Consider the following 13,478-nt stretch of genomic DNA (forward strand, 5'->3'; position numbering starts at 1 on the left):
CAAAGTAAGTTCTACAAATAAGTCAACATGACCAAAATAGTCAGTTGACCCCTTCAGGAGTTATTGCCCTTTTATAGTCAATTTTTAACAATTTTTCATAAATTTTTGTTATATCTTTTACAAAAACTTTCTCCTCTGAAACTACTAAGATGAATTTAACCAAAGTTGTAAACAATCATCATTAGGGTATGTAGTTTAAAAATTGTGTCTGATGACCCCGCCCGCGAACCAAGATGACCGACATGGCTAATAATAGTACATAGGGTAAAATGCAGTTTTTGGCTCATATATCTAAACCCAATGCATTTCGAGCAAATCTTTCAAAAAACAACATTGTTCATTAGGTCAAGATCTATCTGCCCTTTAATTTTCAGACCATTCAGGCAACCCGTTGTTGAGTTGCTGCCCCTGAATTGGTAATTTTTAGAAATTTTATCAGCTTTTGGTTATTATCTTGAATATTATTACAGATAGAGATAAACTGTAAACAGCAATAATGTACAGCAAAGTAAGACCTACAAATAAGTCAACATGACCAAAATGGTCAATTGACCCCTTAAGGAGTTATTGCCCTTTATAATCAATTTTTAACAATTTTCATAAATTTTGTAAAATTTTACAAAATAATTTCCACTGAAACTACTGGGCCAAGTTCATTATAGATAGAGATAATTGTAAGCATCAAGAATGTTCAGTAAAGTAAGATCTACAAACACATCACCATCACCAAAACACAATTTTGTCATGAATCCATCTGTGTCCTTTGTTTAATCTGCACATAGATCAAGGTGAGCGACACAGGCTCTTTAGAGCCTCTAGTTTTGGTTTTTTTAAGAGGCGAAAAATACAAAGGGGACATTGAAATAAGAATGATAATTATTTAAGATGCAACATTAAGCCACCGCTTTTAAGTGAGCAAGTCCCACACTGTTAAAATTAAGCATATAAAATGGTCCCGGCCATGTGAAAATTTCCAACTAATCTAGGACTTGCATGAATTATTCTTAAATAGGAAACAATTTTATTATGTCTACCATGTTAGAGGAAAAAATTTAAATGGTAATTTCTTGGACTTGGGCTCTTTTTTTTTTTTAACTCTCCGTCGTTATCTAGCATATGTTTCTCCAATGATAAAGAGTGCGATATCCTAGGATTCCCTTTCAAAAAATAAATACCGATTGTCTAGAAATCAAAAATTCTAACGATTCGTCTACGTACGCTTTATGAAACGCACGTTTACAAACGGTATCGTTATGTAGTCATTAGTTACACGCTAAATCTAAGTATGTCGTTATTAGCGATTGTTTAATGAAACGGCAGCCAGGTGTCTGTTATGAGTGTTAACGAAGACGAAAGTATATATCTGATTTAGTCCATAGCACAGTGTTGCTGCAATCTTCACATCAATTTAATTTTATTTTTTTATTCAAATTTATTAATAAGTAAATGTCCAGAAGAAATATTATAGAGACAATATCGTATGAATTATTTTTTAGTAAAAGGAAATATATTTTTACCTGCGTTTCTCTCATACACGAAAAATTTTAACCTCGAAATAACGGACGATGTAAACAACAGTCTTCTAAAGTACAAGCTAGAAAGTATTAACTAATACCAAAACATTAAAATCATAAACAAGCAATCAAAACTGCCCTCCAAAAAAAAAAAAAAAAAAATGAACGCAAACACAATATATAAAAACAAATATTGCATATTAAGATACACAAAACAAATGTAAATATTTTCTCACAGCTTTGTGTGTTTCGTTTTCAGATTTTTGTGTAGGAATATTGTTTGTACTACCTGAAACATTATTTAATTGGTTTAATGTGCCATGGAATCCTTATGTGTGTTATATCTACTACGTTTATTTTTCAATGGTCCCTTTCTATGTTTCAACGTATGCAATTGTTGTGTTATCAATTGACCGTGCATATGTTATTGTAAGACCATTAGCCGCTGCATCTAAAGGCAAAAAATACCGCTATGGACTGGCATTGTCCGCGTGGGTTATTGGATGTATTCTTGCTATTCCGTACGGAGTCTTTGGTAAATATGATGAAGAGGACGCTTACTGCTTACACGAATCACCAACATTAGTAAGTTTGTTTTTGTACAGATTGCTATTGAATAGATATGGAATCGTTTTCAAAGTTATATTCTATCTGAAAAACACATAGCTGAGAGGGTGAAAGAGCAGATTTTTACCTCTCAAAAACATTGTCAACCGAGTCGAATCAAAAGTTGACATTCTTTTTCGAGGGTTAACAATTTGCTCTAGCATCCTATATGCGTCTTATTTAGTTTATTATACTGAAACGGAATGCGCAGTCGTTATTGTCTTTTAGAATGTAAATTGAAAGTCATTAACTATGATGTTATGTATATAACAACATTACAGTCTTTAGAAAAACAAAATGAGCATTGTCTTTTAAAATAATTGATGCAAGCTCAATTCATCGTCCAATGAATTATTGAATTTGATTGGTCAGGACGAGAGAGGGACATTTAAAAAAATGTCCCCAGAAGAGCCATGGGGTAGAGTAAATTTTATCCCTCGTAATAACCAATCAAAATAAAAACATCTGGTTTTTAAATGTGAAGTATAATAATGTTAAAGTAATATATCTCAAGTTTCAATACATATGATATAAAAATAACAAGATGTGATATGATTGAAAATGCGACAACTTTCCACCAGAGTTCAAATAAGGAGATGTAAGCAATTATATGCTACCGTCCGTCCTTCAACAATGAGAAAATCCAATACCATGATTTCCTTATAGTCGGCTATAAAAAGCACCGACAAGAAAAATGTGACTTAATTCATAATTAATAACAAAACAATCTACGAAAAACAAATATGACCTACATGAACTATCGACAGCCACTGAACTACATCTCCTGACTTTTGAACAGGTACATTAGGAATATGGCGGTGTCAAACATGTTTGTGAGCGCTCACCCCTTAACATGGACCTGCAGTGCAACAAACTGTAATATTCAGTAGCAATTGGCTTAACTGAAAAGACCAGTACGAGGCAAAAACAACTAACTTAAAACAATATAAAACAAAACACCGTAATCAAAGTACTCGTAGTTACGTAAACATGTATCACCTCGCAGATAAAGTTTTTTCAAAAATGGCTAAAAGAGTTACAAAAATGTTCACTTTGGAAAGATTTTGGATAAGAAAATTAAAAACGTTGGCACCAAATGTAAGCAATGAAAATGTGTAGTTCTAATCCTGCAGTGCTATTCATTTTGGTTGTGTAGCTACGCAGTCTCTGTTGTAACTCTTTTACGTTCGTCAACTCTGAAATTCTAGATTTATATCAGTTCCAATCGCACAGTGCTATTCATTTGTATAAACACGCAGCCGCTGTTGTTATAACTTTACTTTTGTCAGCTTTCCAATTTAAGAATGATACCAGTTCAAATCTAACGGTGCTATTCATTTGGGATGTATAAATACGCAGCCTCTGTTGTAATCACTTAACCTTCGGCAACTTTGAAATTCTAAAATTATACCAGTTCAAATCGAACAGTGCTATACAATGAAGATGTATGTCTCAGCTATCTCTGATGTTATAACTTAACTTTCGGTCCCATCGAAATTTTAGAATTGCATCAGCTTATATTGCACATTAGTATTCGTGTGTAATGTATATCTATGCAGTCTCTGTTGTAAATACTTAACTTGCGTCAACTTTGAAATTTTGAAATAATACAAGCGTGATTCGGTTTTTAACTTGTATACGTAATACTTTCAAGATTGATTTTAGTAGTATCGGAACAAATTAATAAGATTCAATTTTTAAAATATGCTGATGAAGGGTATTTGTCATCCGAAATAGTTATTGATGCCTGTACATAATGTTTCGTTTTGTAGTATCGGTGTGGTTTTGTACACTTTTAGGCGTATGTATCATTTGTATATTGTGTACAGTAGCGTGTTGTTTTTCTTATCGATCCAGTGCCCTCGTTAGAAATTAGTTGACAAATATATATACATGTATATTTATATATACAGGATTCCTGTATTTTCTCTATTTCATGTTTGCTGACACATTCTGATTATTGAATGTAATATTTGATATTTAATGAATGGCTATTATTTATTTTGAATTTATTGAACCATAAAATTAATTTTTGACTCTTCACATTGAATAATCCGCGAAGCGGATTATGTAAAATGTGAAGAGTCAAAAATTAATTTTATGGTTCAATAAATTCAAAATAAATAATAGCCATTCATTATAAATAAATTTCTATCAAAAATAATGCTCAAAGAGCTTTTTATATTATTTATATTAACAATAACAACCGGTACACACATGTTGGCGTATGAATACACAACGTCAGAGTGGGCGTGTCGCCATAAAAATTGACAACATTGAAAATAAAGGTAATACTTTTAACCAATCAGAAGACAGTAAATACACCAAATTTATTTATTCATTGATAATATAATTCTTTGATCGTTTTTGTTGTAGGTACTGCTATACTCAGATCTATCCACTATTATCATAATACCGATCATAGTCATAACAGTATGCTACATTGTTATAATTATAACAATACGTGGTCGTGAAAGAAATGGATTCTTACAGGGTAAAAATAATGAATCAGGTAATCTTCTTTAATCTACATTCTAGTGTTTTTAAATTTGATTTGATCGAGAGTGTTTTACGTCTATGTTTTCACTCAATTGAATCATATTTTACTTATATAAACACTATCATCAGTTTTCGTTTTCACCTTCCAATTCGATTCATGTGAACATTGTTAAGCTACTTTTACTTATATGTATGTAATACTGACGGTTTGCTCTAAATATTAATCCACGAAGCTGAACAACTATGTTATCGATCAAAACATTAAAAAATACCAAACTACTGTAAAATTTGATATTTTAGTCTCAAAAGTTGTTCTCACTGCTCATACTTTTTACCGGGGTTCAAACATGTGCATCGGACGATTGTTTCGACCTTGATACCAATATGATTGCTTTCTGATCATTATTCGTGCATGAGATATTTTCGCGCCTTAAAGCCTTTACCAAAAAAGTAATTTTTCTACACGTTGGCTCATTCAAAAGTGTTACTATTGATAATTTATCTTTTAGGGCAAAAACATCGGCTCATATTTACATTGTTCTAAATGTATATAACATGGCCATTTTAGCCCAAAAATCATAAGCCACCTTTGTACTCTTTTTGTTTTCAGATTATAATTGATCAATAAAAACAAAATAAAATACTTGGAAGTTTTTTGTTGTTGCAGTTTTGGATCCAAAATAGTGACTTCAAACGACCTCTTTTCAAGTAATTGCTCTTGATCCAAGGTAGTAACTCCATCAGGCAACGGTTAACCTTTGAATCTTCCGTTCAGACCATTTTGGCTGAGATGATTTATAGTTCTAGTTTTCCGAACATTCAGGATCAAATGTACTTGATGAAAGTTATTTTCGAATCCCATTTTGAAGAAAACGAAAAATAGTATTATTTAAAGGAAAAAAATCAAAGAATTGCACAAACGAGATTGCTGACAACTTGAAAAAGACGTACACAGCTAGGCAACAGTGGTTAAAAACTGCAAACGTTAAACAACTATATCTTTTACCAATGCACATCAAAATGCAAATGCTCTCAGACTGCATATCAGGCTATGCATTCGAAATCCGTCGACGTGCCCTGTGTTCAATCTTGGTATCGAATACTCGTATTATGTTATCAGTTTTCATGAAACAACAATTTTAACTTTCATGAGCCCGAAGCATTTTTCTGAATATAACAATCCAAAATACACACAATTTCATTTAAAAAAAAAGAAGCATGCTACATTTATAAATTTGGAAGAGCAAAAGAGAAAAATAAAGAAGTGTTTTTAAAACATTGTGATCATTGTTCTTAGATAATGGTTGTGATACATATGTACGAAATAGAAGCATTTCAAAGGCAAAGATCAGAACCATCAAACTACTATGCATTGTTGTATGTGGTAAGAATTATCTTTTTTTCTGAATAGGTGGCAACTCATATGACTAAAATATATTATTAATTTGCAATATATATCTTTTAAAATCCATTACAATACTGATTTCGCCTGGTAGTGGAGCAGCGAATGTTGAAAAAGACGCTTAGCTAACACGTTTAATTACCTGAATACCTCATGGAATATTAATGTCTTAAAAAGTCTATCGATTATTCAATTTCACAAAAACATATTTGTCGTAAATGTCAAATGAGGTGCCAATGACGTTAAAAATGACCTTAACTGACGTTACTCAACTGTCATCGAAGACTCAACTGCTTTTTCGATAGACTTATTTCATCATTAACCCTTTTCTTAACACGATTTTTGAACTAAATTGGTTAATATGCTTACTCTTGAACTTCATACATTATAAGATCATGTTTAATAAGTGCTATATTTAAAGCACGAAGCATCTGAAAATTGTGGAAAAAACACAAAAAAATCACTGTTTTTCACCTAGCATTATTTGCGCGTGCAATAAATGTATATTTTGAACGTACAACCGTACAGCTGTCGTATAATACTTCAATCGACCTGATTTTCTTTTTGAAAAAAATTAGTAATAAGCAAAATAATTGCTTAATCGTCTACATTTTATCAGCATATCAATTCCGGATATTTGTCGGCACACATGAACCGACACTGTCTGGTTTCTATTTATGAGCCCACATTAGGCAATTTTGCGAAGGTCATTTGTAGTTATAATCACGCGTAGTTCTTGTTTACTGTAGAATTTCTGAAACTTTGCAATAAATGTTTGTTGCTATGTATTGTTGTTTAGTCGTGTTTGGTGAATTTAACCGTGAAAGTGACAATCATTGTAGGTTGTGTTCGATCGGTTGGACATTCAAGTCAAAGGACAATTGCACTAGATCGATGCCACAAAAAAAGTCTTCTGAATTTGGAAATGACAAATACATTACCTGCAATTTTGTATTTGCTGAATTTTTGAAAATAGCAACAGAATCTAGGAATAAAGTATGATAAATGCTGCGGGCAGTTAGACGTGATGAATTATTTATTTATCTCGATGAAAGATCGATATAATGATCCGTAAACTGATTCAACCATATTTAGGTATCACAGGTCTTGTTTTAAAGCTACACAAGTAAACAGAAGTAAAAATTAAGACGGTTGAGAGAAAGTTCTTCATACAATATTGTCGAGTATAATTTTTCGTGAAGCATACTGTTTGTTTTCTTCATTACAGATATAATTTTTTTTAATTGAAATACACTTTATTATGATGTTGTGTTCTGAGAACCATTTCCTCTCCTTTTTTTCTGAGATAAAAAACAACAAAACAAACTTATGTTCATAAGAATTTAAGGACATGTGATGTATACTAAAATAGGACACGAACAATTTGTCTTTAACAATCAAAAGAAGTCAGTGTTTCATCAAATGTAATGTTATGAGGTTCAAGAAAAAATATTATCAATATAACTATAGTTTTGATAAACGGCTTAAAAATGTCTATTGATAGTACAATAAACAGTAGTAGACGATTTTAAACTTCGAGGTAAAGATTGAAGCCATTTCGTACCTTCTATGTCTTTAATTTTAATAAAAAGAAATATTATAATAGATTTTCTGCTACAACATGAGCAGCACAATGTTAACTACACGAAGAAAAAGGCGTTGATCAGTCGAAAAATGGAATACAAAAAGTAAAATCACAAAAATACTGAACTCCGAGGAAAATTCAAAAAGGAAAGTCCCCAATCAAATGGCAAAATCAAAATTGCAAACACATCAAACGAATGGATAACAACTGTCATATTCCTGACTTGGTACTGGCATTTTCTTATGTAGAAAATGGTGGATTAAACCTGGTTTTAAAGCTAGCTAAACCTCTCACTTGTATGACAGTCGCATCAAATTCCATTATATTGACAACAATGTATGATCAAAACAAACACAATAGGTAAAAATGTCACAAATAGGGGCACAACAGCAACACGAACCTAACAATAGATCATAAGAGTAATAGACATACAAAACATGTAAATCTATGGAATATACGCATAAAGACAACAACTAATACACAACCTTAAACAATGGACAAATATATCGCTTTTTATCGTCAGTCGACAAAACATTTCCATAAAACCTAAGCATTGAAATTCAAAAGCGAACAAAAACCGGTGCAAAACACAGGTAATTATGTGAGTGTTATATCTATTCCATAGTAGCATCTGCAATGTTAATGGTAGTTATACTAATTGTCATAATTCTGAAATATATATATGTATATATATTAGTGTTTGATGTAAATGTGTATTGAAATCATAAATACATTTTGTTGAATCTGAAAATGATCGTCGTGCTACTTAATTCGACAGATCAACTGTCCAGTATATTGATTACTATTGTTAACCTTGAGAACAGTCCAATTTTACAAAATTAATTAGCACAAAGACCACTTGTCTATCAGCCTGGGGCAAGTTCTAAAGTAAACATTAAAAGCGTACAAGAACTTTGATCATTTATAAGCTGATTAAATTTTACATTTACTTTTATTAAATATTGCGAAGACCTGCATGTATGTATGCCACCTCCATCGTCCAAGGCTTTGTATCATACTTTAAACGAAGTGCCGACTCAAAAACGATGAAAAGCAAATTATGCGAATGAAGTTAATGTATACTGGTTGGTACGAGTAATACGCTAAATTATCTCAAATTGACATACTCCACAGAATTTTCTGTAACAACAGAGAAAATGAAACAAGCACTGGTTTCAGACTTAAGTTTGTCAATTCGCTGAGATCATGAAGATGAATATTCTTAATCTTAAGTTATTACAAACGCCATATTAGATATGGTAGTAATGGATCATTAAAAACATAATTTCACCAGGAAAGCTCAAAGCCAGGCCTTATATTGCCTAAGGAAAAACTTCAATCAATCGTGTCATAGAACCGTGCATTTGTAGAGTACTGTAGATAAGGAACAATTCAACTTAAATACCGATTAACCGGTTAATCGTTCGAAAGATTATCCGAGTAACCGGTTAGTCAAAAACTGTTCAATTTGACAACACTTATATATATTGATGAAAATAATTTTCTCAAATATAATTTCAATTAACAATAGTATCATTTCCAAAATATTTTTACAGCGTACATTATTTGCTGGGCCCCAATTACAATCGCAGCCATTTTAACACACCATGGAATTGCAGAATATGGGCTTTGGTTTATGGTACTGTACATTCTTGCCCCAGTAAACAGCCTTGGTAATCCTTTAGTGTTTCTAATTTTCAACCAGAAGATGTTTCGTTCTAAGAAGAAAAAGACGAACAAAAAAGTATTTAGTGGAACTACTTTTAAATCAGAAACAGAAACGTTAGCATTATGTAGCTAGATGTATTCATCAATTAACATAATTTCAGTATATATGTATATGATCTGATGGCGCAGTTCATTAGTTTTTTGCAAAGTATAATTGAACGATACGGTGTAGTTTTTAAACATTATAAGGTGAAAAAACTCACCATAGATGCCACGTTTAACAGTTTGTACGCCGGCCGCGTGTTTCGTCAACAAAAGACTTACCAGTTTAGCTCAAATAAAAAACAAAAAACCAAAAAATAAAAAAATTACAAAAGTAACCCCCCCCCCCCAAAAAAAAAAGAAGTTGATGAGCATTTCGGACTCAAAACTACTGCAAAATACAGCTACAGTAAATGATAAAAAATGTTGATTATGTTTATTTCCACACGAATATTGAAAAATACCTGTTATTGAATACTTACGCGAATTAATATCAAAAATCATTTATTAAAACAAACTGACAAAACAATTTTCCACCTATGTCGTGCTTCATTTCATTCTTTTTTGTTTCATACACGTGATTCATGTGCAATAAATCGAAAGTATTTAACAGATCCAGCATTTTGAATTTCACTCGCAACCATTATTTCCTAATCTACAGGAAACACTATCAATATAACGCGAACGAAACGCTTTTCTTGACAAACCTAAATCAGGAAAGCTCAAAACCAAACATTTTAAAACCGGATGGATAAATACCTAACCATGCTAATGCAGAGATAACGAGACATAAAAGTAATAGCCATATCCGTCTAAAATCAATTTTGCCTGATGGAGTAAACAACCCATATTACACATTAGTACATATCCATGATCCTACGGTTTAACATTAACCGTTATATAACGTGTTAGTCAGTGTCACTCAAAAGTACTTTGTAACTGGTAACAGAAACTTACATCGAACTCTGTAATCAAAGAAGTCACATGGAATTCAACAATCGTTCCGTTCTATATGTCCTTTTAACTATATGGATACAGAGAGGTTGTTGATACAAAAGGGGCTATTAAACTTTTCAGTAGAAGACAAACCAGAGAAAAAAATAAACAAAAAAAAACAAAACAAAAAAAAAACGATGAAACGAAATACATGTACGAAAGTCCACAACACGTAACATAGCAATTCAAATAATGCGCAACACGAACCCCACCGAAAACCGATCTTAGGTGCTCCGGAAGTGTAAATAGATTATAACAGCGGATTAATGTCCGTTTAACGTGATACGGATAACTTGAAAAAAGTTGTAAGAAGAATTTATGATAATGAGAAGGTAAGCTATATGAAAATGGTTCCCATCAGTACCTACACCAAAGTGTATACACCGCCTACGATAGTATAGTGGAATGATGTTTTCTGTGTATGCGTCTTTTTGTACGTTCCTTTGTCATGTATTAGGTAACATTTAAGTTTATGGTAGGCTAAAGCGTCAGTTTAAGATGGGATTAAGCTTTGGTTGAAGGTAATGTAAAGTCTTCGTTTACAGTAGGTTAAACCTTGGGTATAACAGTTTTGTGATCACACCAATTTCATGTAAATTCAAATTTTTATCCTAATTTTAGATATTCACTTATCGACTGTAATGACAACTGCATTAATTTAAAGTATGAATTTCCAATGGACGTTTTGTTGAAAATAACTAAATAAATCATTGATTTTTTTAACCCTTTGTTATCAATCTTTACTTGAGCTATGCATATATTTTCAAATGTGATAGAAAAAACATTAAGTTATTTGATAATAGACTTGTTCAAATACACATACATGAATAGTGACTTTTTATTCATTATAACAAAAAAATAAAAAAGGATTTTGACAAGAATAAGACAAAACAAGTATCGTTGATTATTTCAAAGCCTTATTGTTTATAGTTATGATCTAATATTGTATAATTATAATTATTGAATGGAATATTGTTTGAATATACCGTTAGAAATTCATAGGATGTACAACATCACGCGAAGAGCTATGCATCCAAACAGAAAGGACATAAAACAATTACCAAATCTATATTTTTATCTTGTTTTAGCCTAATATTACAGTCAATATTTCTCAATTTTTTCCATCTAACACGTTTGTTTCTTTTCCCTACATTAATCTGATTAATATGCTCATTCTGTATTTGTTTATCTCATTTTCAAGTTTGAACAAGTATGCAGTGAAGTTATTTTCTCAACTATGCATGCCGTTATATGTTTTGAATCCTTATTGTTTATAGTTGTGATTTATATTGCTTGATTAAATTTATTGAAGGAAATGTTATTTAAATCTACTCTTAGAAATTCCTAAATATGAAAAAAATCATCTAAGCAAGAATTTTCCAAATGACATCTGTAATCTTTTGCACCCTCAAACAGTACATAGTCAAACAATTGTGCTCATGCAGTTTGTAAAACAACATCCATGACAATAACATTGCGGGTATATTTTTGGTTTACAAATATCAACGTGTTCCTTACTACAATGTATGACGTCCAGAACGTAAATTAACTAATTCTAGTTAAATAAGATATTGTTATCTTTTGAAGACGATTATAGGATTCTCGGAACTCGATTTAAAAGAGACAAATTAAGGTAACAAACAAAAATTGAACGAATCGCAAATCCAAAAGGAGCGAGTTTCTCTTCGTCGACATAGATAGCATATCCTGAACTGTATGCATCACCCATTATGCAAATTAACACTTAGTAAAAATCAATGAGAACAGACACAATCGGTTGAAATACAGATCAGACGACTATTCTGAAATATAATGTAAGACCACAGAAACATGGATTTAGTGAGTTGAGACATTGACACATCGTTTCGGTCAACCAATATCAAATGGCTTGAATTTTATATACAAGTTAAATGATTTGTTGATCAATCTGATTTTTCATCTTCTTACATGTTTTGTATGCCTTCATAAACCATTCGAAAGATTTGTTCAACGGAAAATTTCCTCTATAAAGCGGGCAATTATATGTTTTCGCTATCGCTATATTTGTTTGTTTTTTTTTTAAATATCTGCGACTTTTCTTCTTTTGGATATTATACTTCAATTAGAAAGACTCTCCAATAAGCTAAATCACACAACGTACACACATGCAGTAAAATATCGTGTATTTTTATCTAAACCTTTTACAAAGAAACATTTAACTAAACGTAGTCAGAATATATAGGTTTTATAGATGTTTCAAACAAATATTGAATTGTGAAGTACCAAGGTGAACTTGAATATCTGCGATTAAGAAAAAACCAGAACGGCGTTATTTGCACCTGATTTAAGTATACTCACTGATTTGTGTGCTATAGTTTAAAAATCCCTCCTAAATTATCATTAAACAGTGGTTTCTGTGTAACTGATAAATGATAATGGCATTTTCTAATCTAGAACATTTTAATTTCAGTGAAGTAACAAAAAAAAAAAATATAACAGATGGAATAAAACTCGTTTTGATCCACTACATATTTGTTTAGTTTTATGAATAAATTGTCCTTCAGACATTTGGTATCTAAAGGCTGTTACTCCTTTTTCCTAATATTTGGGTTAGTTGCTGTATTCAAATGAAGCTGGTTTACTACAATAAAGTTTCCACCTATAAACAATCATGCAATTCTACAGATAGTGAATTAGAAAAAAAAATTGTGTTATCAAACAGTGTATGGCACATAACATGAAATGGGACATGACTCTTGCATACCGCCTGTAGATAGAAGATAATTTACTCGAAAGTTACAAATGCACTTTATAGAGTAATTTTCCTTTATAGAAATTCCATAGTGCATATCAAATATTGTTGTCTATATAATGGAATGTTATGCTACTGTCATACAAGTGAGAGGTTTAGCTAGCTATAAAACCAGGTTTAATTCACCATTTTCTACATAAGGAAATGCATGATCCAATTCAGGAATATGACAGTTGTTTTCCATTCGTGTTTGGGATTTTGATTTTGCCATTTGATAAAGGACTATTCGTTTTTAATTGTCCATAGAGTTCGGTATTTTTGTTATTTTACTTTATACTACTTAGTTTAGATAGTAATTTATATTTTCCATGAAATGATCAAGAAGAAATTATAGTTACCTTTAAATATAACTTTGCCCTTTGAACACATGTCGGA

At 31.5% G+C, this 13,478-nt stretch overlaps 1 protein-coding gene across 2 annotated transcripts in view; it reads left to right on the top strand.

The window, feature by feature from the left end:
* LOC127717749 (cardioacceleratory peptide receptor-like) overlaps positions 1 to 11,035 on the top strand; it is a 55,043-nt gene extending 44,008 nt beyond the window's left edge. For both annotated transcript variants that reach the window (XM_052223541.1, XM_052223542.1), the window contains exons 4-7: positions 1,774 to 2,099; positions 4,497 to 4,632; positions 5,917 to 6,003; positions 9,163 to 11,035. In XM_052223541.1, the coding sequence (XP_052079501.1) occupies positions 1,774 to 2,099; positions 4,497 to 4,632; positions 5,917 to 6,003; positions 9,163 to 9,407 (794 nt within the window). In that variant the 3' untranslated portion in view covers positions 9,408 to 11,035. The remainder of the gene's footprint in view (positions 1 to 1,773; positions 2,100 to 4,496; positions 4,633 to 5,916; positions 6,004 to 9,162) is intronic.
* The last annotated feature ends 2,443 nt before the right edge of the window (positions 11,036 to 13,478 follow it).

The sequence above is a fragment of the Mytilus californianus genome, unplaced genomic scaffold (genome assembly GCF_021869535.1).
Source record: "Mytilus californianus isolate M0D057914Y unplaced genomic scaffold, xbMytCali1.0.p SCAF_10, whole genome shotgun sequence".
Taxonomy (NCBI): Eukaryota; Metazoa; Mollusca; class Bivalvia; order Mytilida; family Mytilidae; genus Mytilus; species Mytilus californianus.